The sequence below is a fragment of the Lynx canadensis genome, chromosome B3, assembly GCF_007474595.2.
Source record: "Lynx canadensis isolate LIC74 chromosome B3, mLynCan4.pri.v2, whole genome shotgun sequence".
Classification (NCBI taxonomy): Eukaryota; Metazoa; Chordata; class Mammalia; order Carnivora; family Felidae; genus Lynx; species Lynx canadensis.
The window spans coordinates 142,979,012-143,005,415 of record NC_044308.2 but is presented as its reverse complement, the minus strand read 5'-3'; the positions used below and the strand labels follow the sequence as shown (position 1 = coordinate 143,005,415).

Here is a 26,404-nt window from a genome sequence, read left to right as displayed (position 1 = left end):
AGATGCGTGTGTGTTGGGAGGTATGTTTCCCACGTTTACTTAACGTTGACACTGAAATCAGGCCACCTCTTAGCCATTCCCCGGTATTGAGCGCCGCCCTCCCAGAGTCGTTGGGAGCGGCCCAGACGTTTTGGGGTCTGTTTCCTTCTGTCGTCAGGCTGGCGGTCTGCTCGCTGGAGTCCCCTGCCTTCTCAAACGGGTTAACTGGACAGCAGGCCTCCTGACGGAGCCAGCGGGCCCCTTCCCCGTCTGCACGCGGCCGTGCCGTGGGAAGGGCTGAGTCAGGGGCCCTGCGGGTCGGGCTGCCGCCGGTGCCCTTGCGCGCCGTGGCCTCGGCCGGCGAATGAACCCGCCTCGTCTGCAAGGACCTCCGTGCGGTGAGGGGCTCACGGTGCCCAAGGAGAGGTTTGGCCTCTGCTCCCTAAGCCCCGCCTGAGGAGCGTCTGTCGCCCTGGGGGCCTTGGGCCATGCTGGCTGGTCCACGCTAACAGCGCGATGGGGGCGTGGCCTGCGGGCTGCACCTCTGGGGGCGCGGGGCACAAAGGTCAGCCACGTCAATGTGAGTCACCCCCATGCAACAGCGGGGCGCCTAGGTGAGCTCAGGTCACGATCTCACGGTTCGTGGGTTCGAGCCCCGCGTCAGGCTCTGGGCCGAAGGCCCGGAGCCCGGAGCCTGCTTCGGATTCTGTGCCTCCCTCTCTCTCTGCCCCTCCCCCGCTCATGCTTTCTCTCTCTCTTCTCTCAAAACGCGTAGACCTAAGGAAGAAAAAAACAAAACCCAACAGTCTGGATATCGAGGCTCCCTGGTTGGCACCACGTAGGCAGTGCCGCTGGGGGGAGCGACCTCGGGGGAAGGACACCCGAGCTCTGAGCCTGGCCTCTCCCACTACGGCCCCGCCCTACGCAGCTTTGCCTGTTGCTGATTTTAAATTGTGTCCCCCACTGTCCCCAGTGTGACCGCGGCCCTTCCCCCCAAAGTTCCTCAGCCCGCCGGGCAGGTCGACACCCACCCGCTCCCACGCTCTTCTCGTGGCGTCAGGCCACGTGGCGGGCTTCTTGCCCTGGTCTTCTTGAAACTCACGAGGATACAGCCCCGGAAGCAGCAGCCTCCGGCGTTCCTAGAGGAAACTGCCACCACACGGTCCTCTGCATTCTGGCAACATCGAACGAAAGAAAACGACCCAGCGAGTAGTAAGGCTTATTATCGACATCGCTCCCTTTTCAGCTCAAGAGCAGCCAGCGAACGTGGCCTTGGGGGTCGGCCTGAATCGCGAGGGCTCAGTGCTGCCCCACACTCTGGTTTTTCAGGAGATGGCCCGCTCTGGTCTCCAGCCTCAGGCAGCGCGCTCACTCTGGGCTGACTTACCCATCAGGGAACCCATTTTCAGCAAGGTCTCAACACGGCCTCATTACGTGGATGCTGAACCGCTTCCTCAATGCTCCGCTCATCTACCTGGTGTTAGGAGTGGAACCTGGGGCTCCAGGAGGAAACCCCAAGGAAAGGGGCAGGGGATAACCCCTTGCCGTCACCGGTTACAAGGGGCCCTGAAATTTACAACGAGTTTGAGGCAGATTTCTAGAAGATGCGTTTTGGAGGCAGAGATGAAGAGTCTGCCAAGGTGACGGCACCTGCCGGAGACGGACAGGTAACCTTAGGCTGACCTCTCAGTGTTACCATGTATTTATTCCCAATGCCCGCTCGAATTCATATCCTGATTCTGCACAGAGCTGGCGGGAGCACGCTGGGGTGTGCGTGCGCGTGAGACAGGCAGAGCCCGAGTGCCTCTATTAGACGCCGCTGGGACACAGACCCGCTGGGGAAAAGCGATCGCCTGTACGTGTCTGATTCCGGGGCCGGTGGGGGGCTTCCCGCAGCTGAGACGCCCACTACCCCGCAGCTGTTCCTCTTCCCGCACCGCTGAGTGTTCACAAAGTGTTTCTTACTGGCTGTTCTTAGTTCAGGAATCCAGGAGATTTTCTTTGGGGTAACTAAACGAGGAGGCCGGCATTCACGAGAAACTTCATTTCGCAGCACCGTATGTAAGTCAGGTCGTTGGTGCACCTGGAACGGACACTGGGCTGCATGTCAATTACATGTCAATAAAACTGGAGAAAGACAGATGGGTCAGAAACCTGCTGTGATCGATTAGTCATCAGTTATATACGTCGTCCTATAAAACAAACCACAAAGCTGAGTTCGGCTCCAGCTTGTATTTATGGAACTGTCTCTAAAAGCCCCACAGGGGTAAACTAAGCCACGTGTACCCCAAACTGGGGGTGATCAGAAGACGGGCGCCTGGGTGGCTCAGTTGGTTAAGCGTCCGACCCCTGATTTCGGCTCAGATCATGATCTCACTCACGGTCATGAGATCAAGCCCAGCGTCGGGCTCCATGCTGAGCGTAGGACTCTTTCTCTTCCTCTCTCTGCCCCTCCCCTGCTTACACACACTCTCAAAAAAAAAAAAAAAAAAAAAAATTCTTTCCTCCACTACCGAAAAGTGCTGTGGAATTTACAGAAAACTTCTGTAAAAAGCAGAAAGACGCAAGAGTGAGCCAGAGTGGGGAAACGCTCAGCTATGAACAGTCTGGAGAGCAACTCTCCTCCTTCGATTTCCTTCCCTAAAAAGGATTTCAAACTTTTTGATAGTGGAATCCATTCTCCACCGCTCCCCCCCCCAAATGAAATCTTACGTAAAACCACAAATATTAAAGAGCTGATGTTTTGATAGATTTACGGGTTCATATAGTAACATCATAAAGTTGATGAGGACAGAAGCTAATGAGTTGGGGGGAGGGACCCCGAAGGGCTGACAGTTGGTATGACACGTTTGAGTTTTGAGTAGTTCAAATATTGCAAACTTTAGATCTATGTAAAAACAGTGGCCTCTGAAGTGTGTATGTGAAGGGGCCACCGGGCTGGATGGTTTCCGGGTCCCTCCAGTTCCAGAAGATGAAGTCACAGTCAGGCAGTGGCCCTCTTGTGTTCACCTGTAGGACTCAGGTGTTCCTCAGGGGAGGCGATGGACCCCGGGGCCACACTGCGTGGGCTGGAACCTAGCTCCACTGAGTACTCATGTGACCTTGGGCAGGTGACCTGACCTCTGCGAGCCCGTGTCCTCACCGGTCAGCGAGGATGAACACGGGCAGATACTTTGCCGGGTCATGAGAAGTGAGTAAAGGAACACAGCTTCGGGCAGCCCCCGACAGCACGAAGGTTCCGGTTCTCGGGGAAGGAGACACAGCCGGGGCCCCTGCTGGTGTGCGAGAAGGGCGGCACGAAGCTGGACTCGGACCAGGGCAAGCATCCATTTACTGGGTTCTCCCAGGGGCTCCTGCGCCCCAGGGTGCTACCCGTGGCTTCCCCCGGTCCACCACCTGGTCCCAGGGCCCAGCGAGCTCCTTGCTGTGCCACGTTTAAGGTGTCCTCTGACCAGCGTACCTGCCCGGGGTGAAGTGGGGTACGCGCGGTTCCCCAAACTTCCCCATGGAGTTACCATGTGCAAGGACCATGCGCCGCGGGGGGCTGGGCCCCTCCAATACACCCCTGGGCCCAGGGCGACACCTCCTGGGCTTTTACTGGTGAGGGTGTCACCAGACTTGGGACAGAGAGAGGGAACTAGTGAGCCCCACCCGCCGGCTGGAATGTCACCAAGCACAGCCAAGGGCATGGGTGGTTCGTGGCAACGACTTGAGGAAGTGACTCGACTCTGTGTCTTTGGTTGACTTTTCATCAACAGCATTGGTGGGATCGGTGAAGATCCCCGTGAATAAGGGGGGGGGGACCCCAAATTCAGATTCTCAGCGATTCTGTTTGCAAGACATTAATTTCTTTTTTCCAGAATCCTTTTAAACATCACGATTCGGGCTCAAATGATTCCATTTCTAGAAACCGTGTTCTGACTCACACGTGCCTACTCAGGAGAGGAGAGGAGAGCTGGTGGAGAAAAGCACCATTGCTTTCTCCCCTAGGGAAGTGAAGGATGAGCCCACGGGATGAGCCCAGGAGGGCCCAGCACACGCCCGGCTGGAGTGAGGGACTCCGTCCACACTGCCCATCCCCCGGCCGGTGTCCCAGGCACGGCTGCCTAGGCCGGAGGGAAACTCGATAGTGACCAGGACCGGCTGGCCCGACACCGTGGCTAAATTTAGTTTCATGATGAGCAGTAAAATTCACATGTTCTTTATTTAGTCCATATAATACACCATTTTTAGAGTTTTTTAAAATTAGATAAAAGAGCATATTAAATGGCGAGTGTATGAAGTTTCCTCTTCATAAACAATGTCGAAACAAAAAGTTCTGAATTACAAAATGTTAAAAAATATGTAGGTACTTAACATTTCACTAAAGCGTAAAGTTACAGATATCTTCTAAAGAAAAATAATTGTGCCACTTACCTATTTTTGCTGTTTCTATGAACTTTTTTTTATTCTGTACATAGGACATTTTGTACAAAATATGAAGTCTACATTTTTATTACTTATTACCATAAAACAAAGATACAATGTATGTACAATATTAAAAGGAAGCCATACTAAAGCCACACTAAAAAGACACTCGGAATAGTGACATTTCTGATGTACAGATACAGTCTGGAAACAGTGAAGATGCCGAATGCAGGACTTTATGAAGAAAAACAGTCACCGGTTTGTTCTCAATGTCGTACTTTTGAAATCAGTTTGGTGCAGGATAAACGGTGTATCTATATAATATAATAAATGGTGTATCTTATATAAGTCGAACAATTAGCACAGGGAATCTGAGTACTAACTAGGAAAACTTTAATAGGCCAAAATATGAAATAATACTCTCGTCAAAGAAAATTAGTTTCTCTCAAAACTTTTTTTTCCCCCCCTTTTTGGTGAATGTTTGTCTTCAATAAAGAGCAGAGATAGAAGCTCGACAGAAAAGGTGTTTTTACAGGCTGAGCTTTATACAGTCACCCAGACAAGGATATTTCGCTTTTTACCGAGGGCAGGGGGGGGGCCTTCCCAGGACCCTCTCTCTCGACACATACTGAACATCCAAAATCAAGGATATCTGAGGATCTATCAGCTAAAGACGGAAGTTCAAACAATGGTATATATCAAGATACATAAGACGCTGCTTTATACAATAAAAAGCACCCTTTTTCCCTCAAAAGGAGAAGGCATCTAAACTTTTTGTTTTTAAAGGACACATTTCATAATGGTACAATTGATAGGTGCTTGTCAAGTTTCTCAGGAAGCATTTCTTCTCCCAAGGTGGCCCTTCCTGCTTCCAGCTGGGGCAGTTTTTTTCCAGCGAGCCCTTGCTCCGAACACGGGGCCCACCCCGCCACCCCCCTCTGCAACCTTCCTCCGGGACACAGGGACACAGACGTTGCGGACGGAGGGACGGAGGCGACCCTGGAAGCAGCAGGCGTCACAGCTGCCCGGGGCCCAGGTCCGCTTCCCACAACGTGTCAGCGGACACCCACGACCTCGAGTCAGAACAGACAGCCTGAGGGAAGCCACATCTTATCTTCTGTGCATCGGCGACATTTAACACGGACTTGTATCATCTTATGCCACAGACCAAGGAAACTGAATCACTTGCTCGGGATAGCAGTACACGTCTCAAATAGCTTTCAAGCAGGATAAGGAGGTCAAAATACTGGCCACCCTGAGAGAAATACGGAGCAGACGCACCCCGGGTGAAGGGTTTTTCTCCTCGTGCGGTTCCACTCACACAGCAAGCTCAGAACATGCAGGGAAACCTGTGGATCTAGAGCAGCATTTGAAGACCCATGGAGACTCAGACAGTGTCTTTTCCTGATGAGGTGTTTATACCGCGTGCTCTGGTCGGCTGGGAGGGACGCCCCGCAGCCCTGGAGGCTGCCCGTCCGAGCCCTCGGGCCCGCGTCCGGCACCCAGCGGATGTCAGGGCAGCGCCCGGCACGGACGGTGGCGTTTGGTGGCATTTTTGTTACTTTATGCCCAGAGGCGGGGGCCGGACTGGCCGAGCTCGAGAGGGTCTCATTCTAACTTGCTACAAAATGTATCATATCAATTCTTAGAGATGAGAATTTTATTCATTCAAGAGCCTCGTTAAAGGGCAACCGTGTGTCAGTAGAGACAAAAAAATGCAAAGAAAAAAAAAAGGGGGACACATCGTTTTAAAATTCCAATTCCGGTCAAGGTGGATGGAGAAAGGCGTTTTCTAAAAACACGTTTCTCCTACGAGCTCACTCGTGGAGTCCCTGGTGCTGGGCCGCGGGCTTGGAAGTATGGCTTTAGCTGTATACGAGAGTAACACGGCACACGGGTCATCAGGCAAAGTAAAGAAACACCTCAGGAAAACACAGTGGCCGAGGATTGTCATGTCACTTTTCCCAGTAAGTTGTGTTAGAATGATGACAGCAAAGGACCACTTCAACGAGATGAAAAGGGAAAAAAAAGAGAGAGCAAGGAGAGAAAACGACTGACTACTGGCGCAACAGTCACGTGGAAACAATCGAAGAGGTTGTAGAGTCTTCAAGAATACGCGATGCGTTTCTGTTTCAAGTGTTCCTCTGATCTGAAGCACATCCACACGATCACAGAACCACTTATGGTAAACGATCGCGGATTCCGTCTGGGCCGAACGTGAAGATGTCTAGGGTGCTCTCCTTAGCTCTGATTTGGGGAAGCCGTCTTACGGGGGCCGTGCGGGGGCCGAGACGACGCGCCGGGGACGCGGCCGGTGGCCCTCGGGCTCCACGGACACATCGGGGAAGCCACCATTGTTTGAACTCCTAATCTCGAGCTGAGGCAGAGTGTGTCGCTGCCTACAGAACGGGGTGGAAGAAAAGCTCGGACTCTGAGTGTAACTGATTTGTATGGCACACAAGGGATGTATTTTCTACAGACTCCAGGAGAGAGCAGGTGTCCCCAGCCCGACGCGGTCCTCCGGGGGACTAGCGCCCGTCCTGGGAGACCAGCTGGTCAGCTCTGCAGTGAGCCTCCAAGGCGTTCTTGGTGTGGAGGTCCTGAGGCAGCTCAGACTTGCGGCGCACGAGGGGCCGGTCCTTCTTCAGATCTTTCTGGGCCTGGAATCAAAAATGCAGGGACGTTGGCGACCAACGAGGCCACGCAGGGGTCAGAGGGCAGCCGTGGGCCGGGAGCCCAGCACGCACGCTCCAGGGCTGCCCTGAGAACTCTGCGGCGCGGGCCTCACCCCCCACGGCCTGGGCCGTTGGAGACGACCTAACCACCAGGGTGATGGGCTGGCAATCCGGTCTAAAAAGTGTGGCTCTGCACCCAGCACTCCACACCCCTCTGTCTTGCAAATCCACTGGTTTCAGCAAATCTCATCGCTATCAAAACCCTCCTACTTCATCAAAGAGGACGAAAGGCATCTTTATGCCGATGCCCGCTACCGAAGCCGTTCAGAAAGTGGAAATTTCCTTTGGAGGTGGATAAAACGAATGGAAGAGAAACACATTAACGCTGGATTTGGAGTCAAGCAAAGGTCTCAAACTTCTGTCAAAAGAAGACCTGTCTGGAAAAAGGTCTTCAAGGGAAGAGGTGCTAAATGGGTCGCTTGTGGGGACAAGCCCTCTAGGACTTAGAAAAACAGTATTTTAATTATTCACGTGAAATTTCCCAATATTAAGAATCAGAAATAAAAGACCCCCTTCTCCACCTCGTCCTCTTCCTCAAGTTCAGTTTTTAGGTTTTACTTCATCGTATTTATTTATTTCTTTTAACGCTTATTTATTTTTGAGAGAGAGAGAGAGACAGAGCATGAGTGGGGGAGGGGCAGAGAGAGAGGGAGACACAGAATCCGAAGCAGGCTCCAGGCTCCGAGCTGTCAGCACAGAGCCCTAAGCGGGGCTCGAACCCATGAACCACAAGATTATGACCTGAGCCAAAGTTGGAGGCTTAACTGACTGAGCCCCCCAGGCCCCCCTTCACTTAAACATTTTTAAAAAAAGGTTCCTATTTTTCCACGAGGCTTTAGAGCATCGTGAATCTGCAAAGAAAGCGGGGTGGGGGGCCTGATCTGGGCAGTTTGCACCAAAAGCGCCCACATTTCCATGAATAGCAATTCCACAAATCACTCAGTTTTGAGGCAGAGCTACCGCATTAATGCCAGTACTTCTGAAACGAAACGAGCCATCTAAGTCATCTCAACGCCATATATCCACCAGAAGACTGCCAATTAGTTGCACACTTTAACCAGAACCAAGCCTTTCTGCTTCGCGTCTCCATCAAAAAGAAGACAGTTTAAAGAGAACATATTCTCTTTGCGGTAGAGAACTAATGCCTTATCGGAGAAAATTCGAGGGAAGTCAGTCGTCTGACAGGAAGGACATAACCACAGCCTCTCACAGTTCCTGGATGTCTACCCTCAGTAGACAGAAAGCAGACTTTTCCTGGCTTTTAAGAACAATTCCAGAGCCTGCGGAAAAGTCATACGTGAAAAGTTCCCATCTTTTGCAGAGCTAACATCTCCTGGGGAGATTTTCTGCAAATTTATCTACGGAAACGGCAACAACGTCAGGGTTCGGAAGGAACGTTGTGTGACATGTTAGGAATATTTCTAGAAATGTTACTTGGAAATTAACACTCGGTGATGGTAAAGGTGGGGATTTTGAGTTCTCCCCCTGAAAACTAGCCAGAGATGGTTTCTGGAGAGCCGCCCGCGTCAGGAGGCCGTGAGGGCACGCGCCCCGAGGACTGTCAGTCACGGTGCCGACGCACGTTTGCTTTTGGCCCACAAGACACTCAAGAGGGAAAATTCTACCCTGGATTTTGTGTCCCTTCCACGTGCAGCTGTAAAATAAAGCCTAAGCGAGGCCAAACGAAACCAACACTTTGACGTCCTGGAAATATTTAATCACTGCCGACACAGGCCTTCATTCCAGAGAAGCAACTTTTCGACAGAAAAAGCCAACAGTGAAAACCTCGGAACTGGAACCAGTGCAGGCAAGCGAGAGAACAAACATGAGCCCCGAGCACCCGAAGGGTCGGCAAGGGTGCTGGGCCCGTCTGGGCCTTTCTGCGTGGGCATCTTAGCCTGGTGGGTAGGGCAGAGCGTGATTTTCACGAACCACGAGAGGGAAAAGACCAGAAGCACGGCAGGCAGGGAAGGAGGAGGGAGCACGAGCAGAGGGGATGGCGGGGTGGGGGTAGGGGGAGAGCAAGGAAGGGCTGGAGGCCGGGCCTCTGTCGGCTGCGCGTCCGCAGGTCTGAAAGGCCAAGTTCACACAGTTAAGTGGTAGCAGAAGAGCAGGCCTCGCGGACAATGACGGTGCGCGTTTTTACTACGCCACTGAGGACACAACCAGTCAGGGCTTCTCGAGGGACCCCCTGGGTCCTTCCCACCACAAGCTGGAACGACAGGGGGAAGCGGGAAAATACTTCATGTCCAACGTTAGTTTGTCAGGGCTTTGCCCGAGGACACGAGCCTCAAACACACTCTACGTGTTAAGTTGTACCTTCGCATCCCACCTTTCGTCTGTCTACACCTTCTTTATTTGCATGGTTGACACTGCTTTTCTCCCAACTGACTGTTGACAATGAGAACTGTAAACATTTTAAACATCTCCGGTAGAAATGTCATAAACACGCGATTTACTATTTTTCTTCGGATGTTCTATGTAGGGTTATACGAGTTTCTCAAAAACAAAACAAATCATGGTTCTCACAGGTCAACATATAATTTGAATTTCTCTAGAAAATTCCAACCAACCACCACCCCCCCCACCCCCCCGGAAGATTTCCTCCCCTCCCCTGGTACAGTTCTGCCATCCACCTCCTATGCCTCCCGTTCTGGCTGACGTTCAAGTCGTTTTCAAGAAGTGTGGACTTATTTTGCAAAAAATAAAAGTAGCCAAAAACAAAATTAGAAGCGCACTGAAAATATTCAAATTTTAATTTTTAGCTGTTATTCGCTCTCCAAATTGTGCACATAACTTTCCTGCATCTAGGTATCTTCTCCTTGCTTTAACAGCAGAGTTTTTGAGAGTTTCAGGAATATGACTCCAACATTTTTCAAATTCGTAAGAGTCTATCGTATCAAATATTATACCTAAGAGCCTGCACTATAAACATATTCATCTAGATAGTTTGAGACTGGGGGAGGGATGGATTCCACTGAACTGTTGAAATCGATAAGAAGTCTTCAAATTGGGTGGTATTAATCTTCCAGTTTTATTCTTTTTCAAAGTTGTTTTGGCTATTCTGGGTCCTCTGTGTTTCCATATGAATTTTGGAATCCGCACGTCATTAAAAAAACAAAAAGTGTGCTGGGAGTCTGACTGAGATCACGTTAATTTGGGGAGAAGTGGTATTTTAATGGCATCCAGTCTTCTGACCCAGGAACATGATCATGGAAATCTAAGAGGCAGGAGCGGGCAAATAATTTTTGTAGAACTGTCGAATACATAGAAAAACTTATTTCATCTCATTTCAAGAGTCATGATACAAGAGTTCTCTAGGAAACTCAGCACTAAGTGGGTAGGTGATTTGACAGCGATCCCTTCACGTTATGTGGAAGGTGCTCCCCTGGGAAGGAGCTGTGCCCTGTGCTAAGGAAAGGGGGGTGCGTCCACCATGTGGAAGGTGTTCTCGGGACTGGTGGGCCCACAAATACTAGGGTCAACTCTAAGAGGCAGTTTTTCACTCAACATTAGAATGCTCTTTTGGTTTGCATTCTTGAACAAATACTTGATCCCTTAGAGTCACCTTAAATCATAAATAGGACCATAACGTACACCTCCATTATATTCTGGACACAGGTCATTCTCTCCCTGGACCAAAGGGTGTACAAAAAAAAAAAAAAAAAAAAAAAAACCCCAAAAAAACCCTCCAAAACAGAAAACTGAACAAACCCAAAAGCCTCCAAAGCCAAACTATTTAATGCACAATTTCCTTTCGGCCAATTTCCTTTCCAACTCCGCGTGGTCTATGCGACTTAAAAACGAATGTGGTCACAAATTCTTGGGCAACGTCCTGGTAGGAGGGACACTGATCTGATTTTCTCTGACTCTGCAAGTGATGGGCAAGCTCTCACGGCTTTAGCATACTGTGAGCCATAAAACCAAAACGGTAGTTTAAAAAATGACCCTGTACTGGTTTAAAAAAAAAAAAAAATGAAGTAGGAAAATTAACACCCCCAGAGCCAGTACAGAGAAACATATAACTTTTTTCTTCACTTTGTTCATTGCTAAGAATATTAATTGTAAGGAAATTATGGAATCTACCTGGATTACATTTACTAGGAGTGTTCTGTGTTTCTCCTCTGTATTTTCAGGGTTTGATCTTCAGCGAAGGCTAGGGGCTGGCTGGGCAGGAAGCGGCATGGACTTGGTCAGTGGGGTCGCCCTCTTTGGGCAGCTCTATGAAAAAAGGAGTCTGGACCAGTGCTGCCCAATGGAAAAATAACGTGCTCCAAGTATGGAACTCCAAGTTTTCTAGTAGCCACATTAAAAAAGTAAAGGGCAATAGATGAAATTAATTTTAAAAGTATTTTTTATCTGGCCCGATATACCCCAAATGCTATTATCATCGCAACAACGGAAAATTACCAATGAGCGGTTTTTGCATTCTTTTCTTCATACCGAGCCTGGGAGCTCCTGTGCTGTCGGCTGACGGCACAACAGCTCGGCGCAGGTGGCCGCGCTTCGAGGGCTCGGCAGCCCCGTGCAGCCTGGCCGGCGGAGGTCCCGTGCTCTTGCTAACGCCTGACCCCATCCCTCTCTGCTTCAGTGGGTTCCAAGCACTGACGCCGCTGCATCCACCTCTATCTGGTGCACAACACGGTCTGGCCCGCGTGACCTTTCAGGCTTCGGCATCGTAGGGCTGGGTGTCACCAGGACTTGTGGAGCTGGCCCCCGGGGATTCAAGTTGCAGAGTCAGCGAGGCCCCCGCGCCCCCCGCGCCCCGATCCAGGCAGGACTGTGCTGGGTCCCAGGAAGCGAAGACAGGTAGGCACGTTCAGAGAAACTCAGCAGGCGACAGGCTCCTCACGCAGGCAGGGACTTGGCACATGACCCTCTTCGGAGCCCACACGGTACAGCTTCCCGGTTTAGTAAGAAACGTCTGTCTCTGGATCGGTGGTGATCTGAACATGTATTTCTGCCACTGTGGAAACAAACCACCTGAGCACAGGCGTGGCGTGAGGTGGTCCTGACAACGATCCCGGCCTGCAGGCGTCCCTGGCTCCTGAGCGGCCCCCGGGAGGCAGTGCGAAGGGGAGGAGAATGAGGCTCTCTGCCCAGTGTCCTGGGGCCGTGGGGGCGTGGCAGGGGACGCCCCGGCGTCACAGCACGTGGGACGGTGCAGGGGGAAGAGCTTGGAGAGACACCACTGCCAAAGGTCTGATTTTCGCCCAGGTTGACATCTGAAGGACAGTTAAGGGCTGAGATCATTACTGTTAACATAAACGAGGCAAATAATCAAAACTCTCAAAGATTCCGCCCAGTACTTTGGTCGTTAGGACGTATGGAGCAGCGACTGTCCCTGAGCTTCCCGACACGGAGTCTCTGGCTGGGCTCACACCGAAGGCGCTGGCCTGGATCCCGCCACCTCCTACAAGGGTTTCTTAAACAAACTAGCGCGGGCGCACCCCAGCTCAGCTCTGCGCGCTGTTACCTGGCGGGCCTGTCCGCTCACTGTCTCTCTCAGCGTCTGCACATCTTCAGACAGAGGCCCGTCCGTCCCCGTTGCCACCGGGAGGCTCACGGTGTCCGCTTCACCACACACCGCATGCTGCAACGCAAAGCTGGGAGCCCCTCTCTGTTCGCGCTCAGGCTCCGGACGCCGAGGGCCTCATCCTGGGGGGGGGAACGTCTCCCCGCCGGCGCCCTCCCCGGGGCCCCCCTCCGGCCCGCACCTGCGGGGCCTCACAAACCAGAGCCCTTTCATTCTCCTCGGCCCGCGGGCGCCGGGCAAGGAGCGCGATGCAGGCTGCAGCCTCCCTTCCAGAGCCTTCCCCGGTCCCCGGGCCGGAGTCCACGTGCCCGCTCCATGCGGACAGCTCCGCTCACCACCCCGGCCGCACGCACCTGCCGGCCTCACCCCTTCACCCCACGCTCTAACTCACTGGAACCGCCTTATCAGCCCCACCCCTGTGTCCACACCCTCGGCATCTCTGCTCTCTAGCCGGAACTACGCGAGCCGGCTGGGAGGCTGGGACGGCTAGGTTGCACGCTGTGACCCCGGGGCCCGGGCACGGAGGGAAGGGCTGGTGTGCCTTCGGGTCCGGGCGGCCCTGGGACCCACCGTCCTTGGGCTCTGGGATGCGCAGACGCGTTTCTGGCCACGGGCGTCTCTGTCTCTGAGTAGGACGCGGGGTAAGGTCACGGCAGAGGGCTACAGTGATGGTGACAGTGAGCTACGTGTCCCCTTTGTCTGTGAGGGGGAGGGCAGGGGAGGAAGACACGGGGGTGGGGGAGCCGTGAGCAGGTGCCCCGCAAGCCTGTCACGCTTGGCAACAAACAAGTCACTGGGCTGATGGGAGGGAGTGAGGGAGCTGCCCGTGCCCCCACTCCCTCCCCACGGCCCCTCCAATGGTACCACAGACGCTGGGGTGGGGGAGCTCTTGGGTGCTAAGCCAGTCATCGGGTTTTACCCTCCCGGCCTCTCCGGACACGACGGGCCCAACGGATGGAACACGACCGCCCCAAGACTGCTCCGGTTCCCCTCCTGCCTCCCTGCCCCTCCCGATGGCTCCCCGCTCCCCGGGGGTCTCCCTGCCTGGCCTCTGTTCACAGCGCTGTTGGGCCCTCAGACACGGCCCTCCACCCCACCATTCCTGTCAACCCAGCCGCGGCCACATACTTCTAGAGAGCCCCCAGGGCGGGCCCCTCCCAGTACACCATCCTCCTGGCTGCCACAAAGAACTTTCTGGAATGCAAGTCTGACGACACCACTTCACTCCTTAAGACACTAACACCTGCATCCATTTTGGGGATAAAATCGACACTTGTTCCGTCTCCAGCTTCGTCCCTCATCTGGACCAACCCAGCCCCTCCTCCATAGCCAACAGTCCACCTGTGCCCAACAACTCGGATTCCTGACTCTGCTCTCTCTGCCTCGAGGACCTTCCCCCAAATTCAGACTGGGGAGGTCCCCTTTGAGACTTCCCCTCCAAGGAGCTCAGCCCTCCTGCTGGGGACACCTCGGCCCGGCCGTGCCACCGCCACAGGGTGTCTCTACACGTCCCCGTCAGAGGTAGGAAGCAGACCTCCTGGCTTCCTCTCCAGCACCTCATGGGTTATAATCTGACCATCTGAAATGAATTCTCTTTGCTTCCATCTGGCTCCCCTCACAGATCCTAAGCTCCTTGAACTGTGTCCTGTTCTCGTCTTGGTATCTGGGGAATGTCCCGTGACTCAGGACACCCGGCTGGTGCCCATCTGCCAAGTGCAGTGGCTGCCTGGGCACAGCACCTCAGGGGCTCAGAGCAGCACGAGGGACCACGACTCTCACGAGGAGGCACAGGGGCTGCTCTTTAACCAGCATTTCAGCTTCTGGCTGCTCTGAGGGAAAAGCGGGGCGCACTCCATGTGGGAGTGGGAGAGCCGTGTGGGGCCCCTAGTCCTCTCTGGAGCTCAGGGCACAGAGAGGTGGGAACAAGGATGCTACAGACTGGTCTCAGCAACAAAAGCGCCACACAGCGGCCACCGCAGGAGAGGCTTCTTATGAGGAGTAAAAACCTCTGCTGAGGCTGGGGTCACGGCAGGGTGAAGGAACACACACGTCGCCCCGAGGGGCCGGTCTCTCAGAGGGAAGCAGGTGGCACCCGATTTCACACGAGTGCCTGTCTTCCTTGCACACGAATCCCGCCAAAGTCAGGCAGAAATAAGCAGTCACCTGTGACTTGGCCTCTTCGGCGGAGTCGGAAAACACATTTACGTTAGAAATCCTCAGTATTTCGTGACTTAAAAAAAACCTAAATGATGCGGGACATTAAGACCCCCCCCAAAGGAGCCGCCGTAGACCCCCCAGGCCAGGACAGATGGGGAGACCTCCAGATACAGGTCAGTGAGCAGACAGTGCCCTGCTGGGGATGCGCCCTAAAAATAAGCTATTAAATCAGTTCCTCAAAAAGGCAGATTTGAGATGCAGAGCCAAAGCCTGAAAGACCCGACTGCTTTCATGGCGGAAACGGGAAGCAGGATGTTTCGTCCACTGGGTTATTACCTTTTGTCGTTGCTGTTGCAGACAGCGAGCAGAGACTAGGATTTAGACAAGACGCCCTCTCTCTCAAGTGACAATCAAGTCCCGAGGCCCCGCTTTTCAGCTCTGAGACATTAGCTCGTGAAGCATTTTCCTTCTGGAGACGCTGCGTTGGGGACTGCTGCATGCAGACAGGACTCACGGGGCTCGGGTCACACATGGTTTCAACGGGGAGATGGTCAACACGGCGCCCAGAACGCCACATTCCCCGCAGGTGCAGCCCAGGGCGCTTACAGCGTCGCCTGCCTGGGACACAGCACAGAGCGCCCCAGAGGAGGAAACGTGTCACGTAAGAAAACTCAGGAGAAGCTCAGGAAAAGGGAAATGAGAGCAATTTCTGTTTCGGAAGGCACACCTGTGACAGCACAGCAGCGAAACGAGGCCACGTTTGTTACACAGCCAACCCGCTCTTTTTCGTTTGTAACGTGAAAGCTTGATGCGGTTTCCCATGAGGTTATTCCTATGTTCCAGGCGACACAGCTAAAAATCAGCCTTTCTGACTGGTTTCAGGTGTGGGTTTTGGGCGCGTGTGTGGTGGGGTGTCTGGCGATCCTGACCGGGACGCCCGGCTGGCTGCCCTTTGCATGGGGCCGTCAGGCAGGGCCCCTCCACCTCCACCTGCCCCGGATCTGGGCTTTCACGGTGTTGTGGAACAAACGTCAGTATTCCAGCCTCACGTTCAACATCCCTTCTGTTCCAGCAGGTGGACAGAGCAGTTCTGTGGCAGAGCACAGAATCGGTCGTGTTAGGGAAGGGCCGTGGGGGTAGTTCCAGGGCGGAAGGAAGGCCTCACTGAACATCATTCCGCTTTCCTGAGGTGTAAGTCTCTCGAATGCGGTTTTATCAAAGGGAACACGATTGATACATTACATCAACACACACTTTTAGCTTCGTGATCACGTGCTGTTTTTTATGAGATGTCAGAGAGCCACGAATCCCGCACAACCGACTTAGTAAATGATTTACGCCCGCCTCTGGCCCAAGGAAACAGATGGCTTGGAACCTAGCTTCACCTCAACGAGCCTTTTGGGATTTTGAGGGTACCGAGGGGTTCCTGTCAGGTACAAGCTTTTCTGGGAGCCTGAGGACCGCCAGCGGGCTGTTACTGTGGCGGAGAGGCGCACAGACGATCTTCAGGAAAGCGGCCCCGTGGTGACCAGGAGGCCCGCCCGTGAGGCAGTGCTCCGGTCACCCAGACCAGCGTGCGTAACACCAAAGACCACACAACCCAGAACCCCCAGCCGCCCTCGGAGCCCCAGGGCGGGCGCCGTGCGGGCCACTGCATCGCCTGCTCCGGGAGACACGCTGCGTGCGCGCACCTGCCAGAGCACGCTGGAACCTTCTAGCGAGGACGGGAGAGAGGGTTAGTTGCTAACACGCAGACGTCAGGCAATTTTTAACGATTAAAAGGCTCAGCGTATAGGAACCTAGTTTTAGGAAAAGAGGACATGGACATCGTACTTCATCGATTTCAAATCTATGTTCCTTTCTTTTGGACTTCGATATTAAAAAGAAAGGGACGTATCGTTTGAGCTACAGCATCTATGACGTTGGTGAGGAGAAAGCAAATCCTAATCTTGGCCCAAAATAGACGTTGTATCCTGGCTTTCTTTTTACCACAGTACATTGGTTAAGATTTAGATCTTATTGAAAAAGCAGAGGAAAAAAAGGTCAATTCTGTGGTAAAAACTTGGTGGGGCAAAATAAGTTACTTGTACGAAAGTTGAGAAGTATTTTTATTGCAGACGTTTCCACATACAAGGTTAGTGAAGCCGACCCCCTCCCTGCCCGTGATGCAGCCACATTCCTAGCTCATAAAAACATTCAAGAGATACCCTAGACGTTTTCACGTTACTCTTTTTAGTACCTGGGGGTTTGCTTTGGCTAGATTTTCTATTTTAACCCACGCTTCTTCTCGTTCTTTCATTTTTAGCTTCTCTCTGAAAAATAGTAAAATGTCATTGGCGTTAGAGAGAGGGATCACATTCAAGAGAGGAAACAATGACAAGGCCAGCAACACAATCACCTGCTTCCCTCTGTCACTTTCTGGTTTCTACTCCACATTCTTCACAGTGGTGATCACAATACAGGTTAACACGGAAAACGAAATGCAAAACACAAGCCAGACTTAGGGGAGAAGATTTAACAACTAGATGTGCTAGAATTTTAACACGTTGAGGCATGTGGGTTCTTAGGAAGACTTATACGAGTACATCTCAGGTCTCTGTCCTTCCTGGTTGCGCTGCTTCTCCAGAAGACCTATATAATTTTGAAGAAAAGCTCACAGAGCCATGAAAGGTGAGACCATTCCATAGCGTAAAGGCACCAAGGTTAAGAGCCGATGTCCCAACAAGGGGGGGCTTTAAAAAGGGACGGTCTTCAGACCTGGTTCCTGTCAGATTCCCCCACCAGTGAGTCACATGACCTTTGGCGAATCACTTAACCACCTGGACCCAACTTTTTTTTTTTTTTTTTTTTTTTAAATCTGGAAAATGTGCTGCAAGATCCTTTTCAGAAAGCTAAGATACTTGCCCTCTGAAGAGCCGGTGGCGCGTCTGAACACTGCGCTCAGCCGGGAGGGGGCCCGGAAGACGGCCTGTGCACGTGTGCCCGTGCGCCTTCCCTGCTCTGCGGACCCTCACCTCACACCCTGCACACACCGTCCTCCTGTGTGTTTTGCTGTCTTCCCTCTCCACACTACCCACGAGGGCACGGATTTTTGTTTCGTGTCCTGTTGTGTTGCCGGAGCCTAAAACAGGGCCTGGCGTGCAGGTAAACATGTACATACTGTCTACAGAATGAATGTGACGGCTGTTCATAAATATCCTGTAATTTGAACTACACTCGTTCAACGTTTCTCTGTCTTAGCCAGCTTCTAGTGGCAGAGAAGCAAAGAATAAAATCTGCCCAGAGCGCAGGCCGGACTCTGACACCCCTCAAGCGTGAGAGTGGGGCCCTGGCTCTGTGAAGGACACAGGCCAGGCTCCAGAAGGGGCCCAATAAAGCTCTGTTGACATAGGCACTTGCTCTCTCACAGAAATCTGATGGGACAGAATCCAAATTCCTGCCTTGTGAACCTAAAAAATCACTATACCTCACAGCCTTTACGTGTTCCCCGAGAAAAGCAAAAATTCTGAAAGTTAGGTCTGCACACACATTTTGCAGAGACAACTGAACTGGCAGCACGGGGTGGGGGGTGGGGGAGAGGGGAACGGGGGACAGAGAAGTTCTCTGCAGATGAGCTAACATGACACGTTTTCATTTGTTTTCCGAGTATGAGAGACTTGACTTTGAGCTTTTCCGGACAAACAACGGAAGAGGTCTATTCAGGACTGAGGAAAAAGTCCTCGAGGGAGCAGCTCTGGAAGGGGGCAACTTACTTCAGCTTCTCCGCTTTGAACTGCTGGGTACAGTCGTCAAACAGTTTCTGGTTCATCTCCATGAAGAGCTTCAGTGCGTTGTAGATCAGGCCGTGTATTGTCCTGTAAGCAGAACTTCCTGTTCAGGCTTCGAACACGCCACCTGTCCCTCCACCCCTCCCCGCCTCGCCCTGCGCGGCCACAGCCCTCCTCCTCCCCGCTCGGCCCGACGGCTCCCAGGCCTCCCAGCTTGTGCGGCGGCCACTCGGCCCCTCACGGAGCACCCGGCCCCGAGGCCTCTCGGTGCGGTGTCCTGGCTGACGGCGGCCCAAAACCACTTTCCTTGGAAACAGAATAAAAAAATGTTGAAACTTGAAAAAATACAGTTCAGGAGCGTCTAGGTGGCTCTGTCGGTTAAGCGTCCGACTCTTCATCTCGGCTCAGGTCCTGATCTCACCGTGTGTGAGTTTGAGCCCCGTGTCGGGCTCTGTGCTGGCAGCAGGGGCCTGCTTGGATTTTCTCTCTCTGTCCCTCCCCCACTCACGCCCTTTCTCTCTTAGAAACAAACATTTGAGAATGTACACGTAATTAAAACCCACTGGGATGTGTCGGGGACAATAACGGAAACCCTTTATTTCCCATAAACGTCAGTTTCCTTTTAATCTTATTAATTAAGAACAGAAAAGTTTTTAATCATGCCAAAACAGAGCTCTGGAAGACAGAATATAAAATTACCATAGGATAGCTTAATGGCACTTAACTTCCCGGCTCTGACACCCATGAGAGGGGGGAGGCCCCGCTGCTCTGAGACCCAGTGGGGTCCGGAGAGGACGCCAGTCCCCCTCGCCATCAGACGACAGCCACAAGGGGACCGCGGTGAGGTCAGCAGAACTGCCCTGGGGCACCTGGGCGGCTGTTAGTTAAGCGTCCGACTTCCTTTGGCTCAGGTCATGATCTCACAGTTTGTGGGTTCGAGCCCCACATCGGGCCCTGTGCTGGCAGCTCAGAGCCTGGAGCCTGTTTCAGAGTCTGTGTCTCCCTCTCTCTCTGCCCCTCCCCTGCTTGTGCTTTCTCTCTCTCTCAAAAATAATTAAAAAAAAGAAAAATTAAGACCAAAAAACCTCCCCAAACCAAGAACTGCCCAGCAGAGCCTGGTCAACCCACAGCGTCGTGAGCAACGGCAGAAAAACTTAAGCCTCGAACCGTGACTGCTGCTGCTGCTGCTTCTGTGGTTGTTGCAGGATTCACAGCTACTTCTTAACTCACTTCATGATACCCAACTCGCATTTGGAAACACCTGAAATAACCCTTCTTTCTTTGCAACCGGCAGGGCTTTGCAGCCGGTCAGCGGTCACTGCTGACTCTCCTGTCACACTAAATGACACACAGGGACGAGGGCTACGCTCCGTCACCTGCTGAGCACAATGAGAAATGCATGTTACATAGAAAAGGTTGCTGAAAGTCGATATACTGAGGCGGGGTCTGCTGGGCCGTACACACCCAGGACCCGGCGGCTGGGGCTGCGACCCCTACAGCCGCGTGCCCACGGCGAACGTTCACCGGATACCTGTTAGGTGCCTGGGACCCTACATCTATCAGCCTCACCTCCATGAACTTCACAAGGAGGTGACGGTGGCTGCAAGTGCTTTCTGCACGTGAGCACTGATTTTCTTGATGAATCAACACAAACCACCGAGGTGGATGCCAACATTCTCTATTTCTCAGATGAGGAAACTGTGGCCGAGCGAGAGGGGGCGAGGACGTGAGCCGGGACGGTGGGAGGGTGTGCGCGAGACCCTGCGAGCCGGACCGCCAGCTCGAGAGTGTGGCCCGACCGCCACCGGCCACCGCCCCGAGTCCCGCTCTCCTCACCTATAAACAAGGGGGCGGCACTGGGTATGGAGGCTCTGCCCCCTGCTTTCGGATCTGATTGAACGACTATCGTATAGAAAAAGGGCCGAAAGGAAAGAAGGAGGCGACAGCAAAGCCCTGGGGCCCGTAGTCACGTAAATGGTAAGTGACGTGAGCACCAGTCGGGAACCTGCACTGACTGTTCCCTTCAAGGTGTCAGAAGACCGCTGCCCAGTGTCTCTATCCTTGCTAAAGGGGCAGGACGAGGGAGAGAGAAGGAAATCCGAGACTCCCGAGGTTGTGTTTCTAGTCCCTGCTCGGCCCTTGCACAGGCGGGTGGCTCGTGCTCTCTTGGAGGGGTCCCCAGAGAGTGTGGCCGAGGCTCGGGGTGGCCCCCGTGCTCCCGCGGGGACTGCGCCCCGTGAGGCTTCGCGGCCGCCTTCAGCTCCTTGGGAGGGGTCCCTACGGCGAGGCCAGGAAGGCGCTGCCCCAACAAACCTGCCTCCGTGTTGGCGTGAAACGGGGGCGAGGAGGCGAAGACAAGGCCACAGACACAGTCCCGCTCCTACTTCACTGTGAGCCCAACAGACAAACAAACAAACAAATCTACGTTTTGGTTTTTAACTGCTATCTCAGACTTAATTGGGCTGAGGCATCAGCAAGATTTGCAAAGTTTTCCAGGGCCCCGCGGGCGGCAGCCGGCTCGCTCACTTGTTCCAGTGGGTCTTGGAGTTGCGGTACAAGGACGGGAACATGATGGGAAGGATCTTGGCCGCGTTGTCGCTGATTAGACTCATGATGTACTCATTGTTCCAGTAATACAGCGCTCGCTCCGCCACCTGGAAGACGGAGGGCACAGCTGTTGTGACCATGGCGACAAACATCCAGCAATGCCCTCCCCACGACTCTGTGAACAGGCAACGAATTACACTGGGTTAGAGAATCATCTCCACAAACCCCAAATGCTCCAGACCGTAACCCTGAAGAGCCCTCAACCAAAGGGAGAGGACTTCTTGTACAGCAGGAAAACGGTCACTCTTTCCTCCACTCACTCAACACACTTACGCCGGACCCTGGGCTACCGCTGAGGACACAGGTCAACCGCCTTCCTTCCTCACGCCTTCCGCCCACCCCTACCCAGCGCGGGGCTCTGAGGTGTCAGCAGTGAGCAGGGGGAGTGGAGCTTCCGTTCTGGGGGGGAAGACCAATGAGGGGAGAATGAATTTACTAGAAGGGGTACGTCGGGGGGCACGCAGCAGCTAGGAAGGGGACATGTGTGGGGCAGAATGCATCCCCAGGAGGGCCCTGATGGAGGAAGGGCAGGTGTCAGGTGGTGCGGGGAGGGGGGTGCGGTGGCTGGAAGAGGGCCAGGAGGAGCCCAGTGGGGACAGCCAGTGAGCAAGGGCACGGGAACGGGGGCGGGCATGTGGGTGGGGCCGCCTTGCTCACGGTGAGCTGGTGATACAGGCCAGTATGTCCAATGGAGGCAGACAGGCTAAGCACGGGCCCTGAGGACGACCTCAGAATGAGGCCCGGAAGGCTGCACAAGGGGCCGAGGAAAGCAGGATGTGACTGGGGTGCCCCCAAACAGGATTGGGTGGGGGACAAAAGTCAGAACGTGTGCGTGTTGGAAACAAAGTGCTTGTGGGAGCCGAGTTTTATGTCACCTACAAGTGCCCACCCCTCAGCTGTGGACGGCAGGGTTTTACGCATTTGGGGCACACTGAACATAAAGACAGGTTCACAGAGGGGCCAGGACTAATCACTCTTGGCGAGAAACATGTTTTCAGGGAGGGGGTCGAGATGCTGGGGTGCGTTTGACAGAATTAAGGTTCTAGCATCTTATTCTGAAGTACAGCTAGGCTGGGAGTTTACCTCCCAATTACACGAGAAGCCAAGTATGACCTGCGATACCCTGAAGCCTGTCACCTCCGACGCGGACGCGGACATGAGGCCCTTCCCCCCGCCCTGTGTACCTGGAAGTGTGGGCTGGACACACACTTGGCCAGCTGCCGGAAGAGGGGTTCCATGACCTTCACAAATTCCGATGGTTCGATTACGTCTAAGATCTCTTCTAACTCATTTAAGAACATGACTTCTTTCGGACTGTGCGTCTTTGGCCAGTATTTGAGAAGGGCCATCACCACCTACCGAAGAGACAACACACGGCATGACGTCCATGATGCCCGGCATCTGTGAGTTAAGAGTTCTGTTTTTCATGAGGATGTCCCCCCCGCAAGCACAGCATCACAAGAAGGTGCTGCTCTGTTCCTTACAGAAGGAACAGCAATTCAGTAAGTTAGCACTTTTTTTTTTTTTTTTTTTTATAATTAGAGAAACAGGTCAAACTTATTTGCTTAAGAAATGCAACTTTAATTTCTGTGACCCTCTCTCTTGGACCGCCACGGGAGTAGGTCCTTTTAGGAATAAATAGCTTAAAAAACAAGCAGTTAGGAGGGTTGAGAGAGAAAGAACGATGGAGAAACAGGGAGCATATGAGCTCGTGTATTCGTTCGGTGCACAAGTGGCCAGTTCTGAGACACACGCGCATGTGCACAATCCGTTTATCTCCAATCGATCTTTCACGCGTATTTATACGTAAACGTGTGTACTACGTGTGTACACGTGGTGTTTCGACTGTGCTAACTAAACTGTGCTAAAATGTATCAAAGGAGAGAGACATGGAGTAAGTTGACGCTGTTACCAGCTCACGCCACACAGGGCTGCGGAGGGACCCGGGGTCGGGCCCTGCTGTCCCCTGTGTGCGTGACCAGTGACCTCGGGCCGGTAACTGCCTCCAGGGGCCGCGAGGACCTTGCATCTGAGCACTGGCCCGTGGACGGCACGGCAGCGCGGCCTCAGATGGGACCCCGCCGGGGAGCATCTGTGCGGCCCGCCCCCTCGAGGCACGTTGAGCCGGATGGTGGCAGCTTCCTCGTTTGCGGGGACTGGACCTTGTGTTCCTTGCCCAAGTCAGACGGGTAGAAGGAGTTTCTGTGGGGCAACCTTTCTTCACCTCCCTCCTTTAGTTTCCAAATTTCCTCCTGCAACCACACCAGTAAAGATCGTCCACCCAAAATATCGGATTTGGCTTGGTGAGGATTAAGAATACGTATTTCTAGAGGCGAGCCACCTTAATTCTAAAATAGTACGAGGACCCACAACATTTGCACACAAGTACACGTGCACGCTTGCCCATGTACGACAGCAACCGGTCACTCTCAAGCAGCCCTTTGCCGGTCACGGCCATTTCGGGAACCGCTGGCCCAGCCCCTAGCATCAGGACGGCCGTGACAATCACTGCGAACGTCAGCCCGTCCGGGGAGGCTGGTGGCTTCCACCAGCTATGCAGACACCCCTGCAGAGCTCGGCAGGCCAGCTGCTCGCTACCGTGGCTAAAAACACGGCGGGCCTTCGAACAACGTCCGGCTAGGACAGCTCTGTGAATGCTTTTGGCATTCAGGCTCCTGGGTAATCTTTTATGGTATTACATTTTATAAAACCCCAAAATTTATAAGAAAATCCTCCTAGTTCTGAAGTCTGATCTGAACATTTATAGCATGATGATCTCTAAAAATAATTTCTTAAAAAAAATCGATGATTTAATGATTTTTTTTCTCCTACTTGTTGCTCAAAATCACTCAGTGAACATTTACTGAGCACCTGCTATCTACCAGCAGTCGGGGAGCCACTGTTAAGAACACAGCAGGTGTCACTCACTTCGCAAAACCACTCTTCCTTGACGTTTGTCAAATGGAGCTTTATTAGAAAAATACAGTGATACGCGGGACACAGAAACACCTGGTTTAGCTACTCAACGTCTCTGGAAAAGGTGCTGTTTCTGGAATCAGAGCCCCACGCTGGACCTACTTTTCACACTACTGGGAACAACCTATGGCTGGTACCCCTGGCTTTGGAGCCTGGCAGCGCTTTGGCGAAGAGGGGCCTGCCTGGGAAGCTGATCTAGGCAAAAGCGGCTCTCTGCACGTCACGCGCCGAACTTTCCTTCAGAACCTCAACAGGCTGCCGCTCTCCGGACAGGGCTGGGGAGGGCAGGCGAGCCCGGGCGTGCATGCTAGTGGCTCTGGCCTGGTGCCTGGGGAGCCCGCTCCCCTGAATACCAGGGAAAAAGAGTTCCCGCCAGACCCTGTAGTAAAAGTCGAGTAGCCTAAAGCAACAGGTGTGTGAAAACATGATTTTACTTCTGTCCACGATCTGCCGAGCTCCCGTTCTTACAACAGTGTACGTATTCAACGTGCCCAGAAAGCTTTTCAGCACCATACACAGTTTACAAGTAGAAAGATTAATTACAGACCTTAAACGGGAGCAACACAGGTCTTTTAAACGTATCATACTTTAAACATTCCTGACCTCGGCCGCACTAGCTTCAGAAGCGCCTTGGGTCCAGGACCCTGAGACCCATGTGTGTACCGTGTCCTTCTTAGTGCTGCTGAGTGGACACGCTCCTTCACAAGAGTTTACCCGTTCTTTTTATTACCAACAAACTTTCAGTGCTGAAGTAAGACAGATCAGCCTCTGTATTTTCATAATATGTGAATTTCAAAGGAAGACGCTCACTAAGGCGAGGGTCTGAATGTTTTCAACGTGAAGAAAACTAAATCTGCTTTCTGTGGCCGAGAGACAGCATTATGTTGTCTGCGCTGTAAGGAATCCAGGAACGAAGTGATGCTGGGTGGCAATCCTGGGGCGTGTGGGGGCCCGAAGCTTCTCTGTGCCCGAGATGTCAGGGCCCAATCGCAGCCAGCCCGCCGTCTATCAGCTGCAGTCGAGGGCTCTCACTCCTGCGAGGTTCTACCAGCTCGACCAGTGGGAACTAAACACGAGCCCTGTCAGCCTTCACCCTACTCTCGGGCGCAGGAGAACGGAGGCCTGCTGAAGCAGGACTGGGACCTGGGCTGCGACGGACCCGGCCGGGGTCCGGGGCGCCACACCAAAGGCCTGGTGTGGGGTAAACGCAGCCAAGACCGGGTGGATTCTTTAGCCCCCAGAGAGTATGAGAAACATACACAGTGAAGAGTCAGAAAAGGAAAAGGCATGTGTTAGAATCTGTTCCCATATTACTTTTTCCAGCAACGGTTCTCACCCTTCATTTTTTTTAATGTTTATTCTTTTTTGACAGAGAAAGAGAGGGAGCACAAACAGGGGAAGGGGCAGAGAAAGAAGGAGACACCGAATCTGAAGCAGGCTCCATGCTGTCAGCACAGAGCCCGACACGGGGCTTGAACTCACCAACTGTGAGACCATGATCTGAGCTGAAGTCGGACGCTCAACTGACTAAGCCACCCAGGCACCCCTGGTTCTCACCCTTTAGTCTGGAGACGTCCTTCAAACTCAGAGGAACCGAGCACAGGGCACCACTGGAGAAGAGGCTTTATCCCTGGTGCTTCCCAAGTTTTCTCTCAAGGCGGATACCCTAGTCTAAGTGGCGGAAACACTCCTGGTTTGACACTGAAGTCTGGTAAGTTTGGTGCCTTTCCTTGGGGGCTTCCAGAATCTCAGAGCTGGGGTGGAGGCGTGCGGGGGCCCCGGGAAGGGGAGCTGGGCAGGCGTTGGGGGGTGATGTCAAGGGCTTTTCCTGAGTTGGTGGGTGACACATGGTGTCCACGTTTGGAGTTTAGAAGCTCAGAAAAAGCAGAGATCAGGAGCCCATGTAACTTGCAAACAGAGCATTACGGATTCCTCATGCATTTCCACTATAAAACACAGCCTCATGGGACCACTGTGAAAGACGGCCAAGGGGACAGAGAAGATGCTGGAATGATGACATTTGCCTTTCTTATTCCACCAGTAACTTTGAAAAGAATATTCAAACACTGAAACTGGCACTCAGTACTTCTTACTTTTGTTACTCAACGATAAAAAACAACCAGTTAATAAAAAATGGGCGGTGGATCTAAAGACGTTTGTCCGAGACCCACGGGTGGCCAACAGGCGCTGGAAGAGATGCCCAACGTCTCCAGTCAAGAGGGGAATGCAAGTCAAAAAGC

General features: G+C 53.0%; 1 protein-coding gene across 7 annotated transcripts in view; it reads right to left on the bottom strand.

Annotated features, from left to right (window-relative positions):
* Positions 1-1,584: 1,584 nt before the first annotated feature.
* PPP2R5C (protein phosphatase 2 regulatory subunit B'gamma) overlaps positions 1,585-26,404 on the bottom strand; it is a 130,602-nt gene continuing 105,782 nt past the window's right edge. For 2 of the 7 annotated variants that reach the window (XM_030319992.1, XM_030319993.2), the window contains 6 exons: positions 22,373-22,543; positions 21,108-21,235; positions 18,567-18,668; positions 17,054-17,126; positions 12,598-12,714; positions 4,165-7,046 (listed from right to left, as the gene is read on the bottom strand). In XM_030319992.1, the coding sequence (XP_030175852.1) occupies positions 6,915-7,046; positions 12,598-12,714; positions 17,054-17,126; positions 18,567-18,668; positions 21,108-21,235; positions 22,373-22,543 (723 nt within the window). In that variant the 3' untranslated portion in view covers positions 4,165-6,914. Of the gene's footprint in view, positions 2,107-4,164; positions 7,047-11,693; positions 12,347-12,597; positions 12,715-15,150; positions 15,905-17,053; positions 17,127-18,566; positions 18,669-21,107; positions 21,236-22,372; positions 22,544-26,404 lie in introns of those variants that run through there. The other 5 variants (XM_030319987.1, XM_030319990.2, XR_003969693.1 and 2 more) reach the window with 4 other exon arrangements.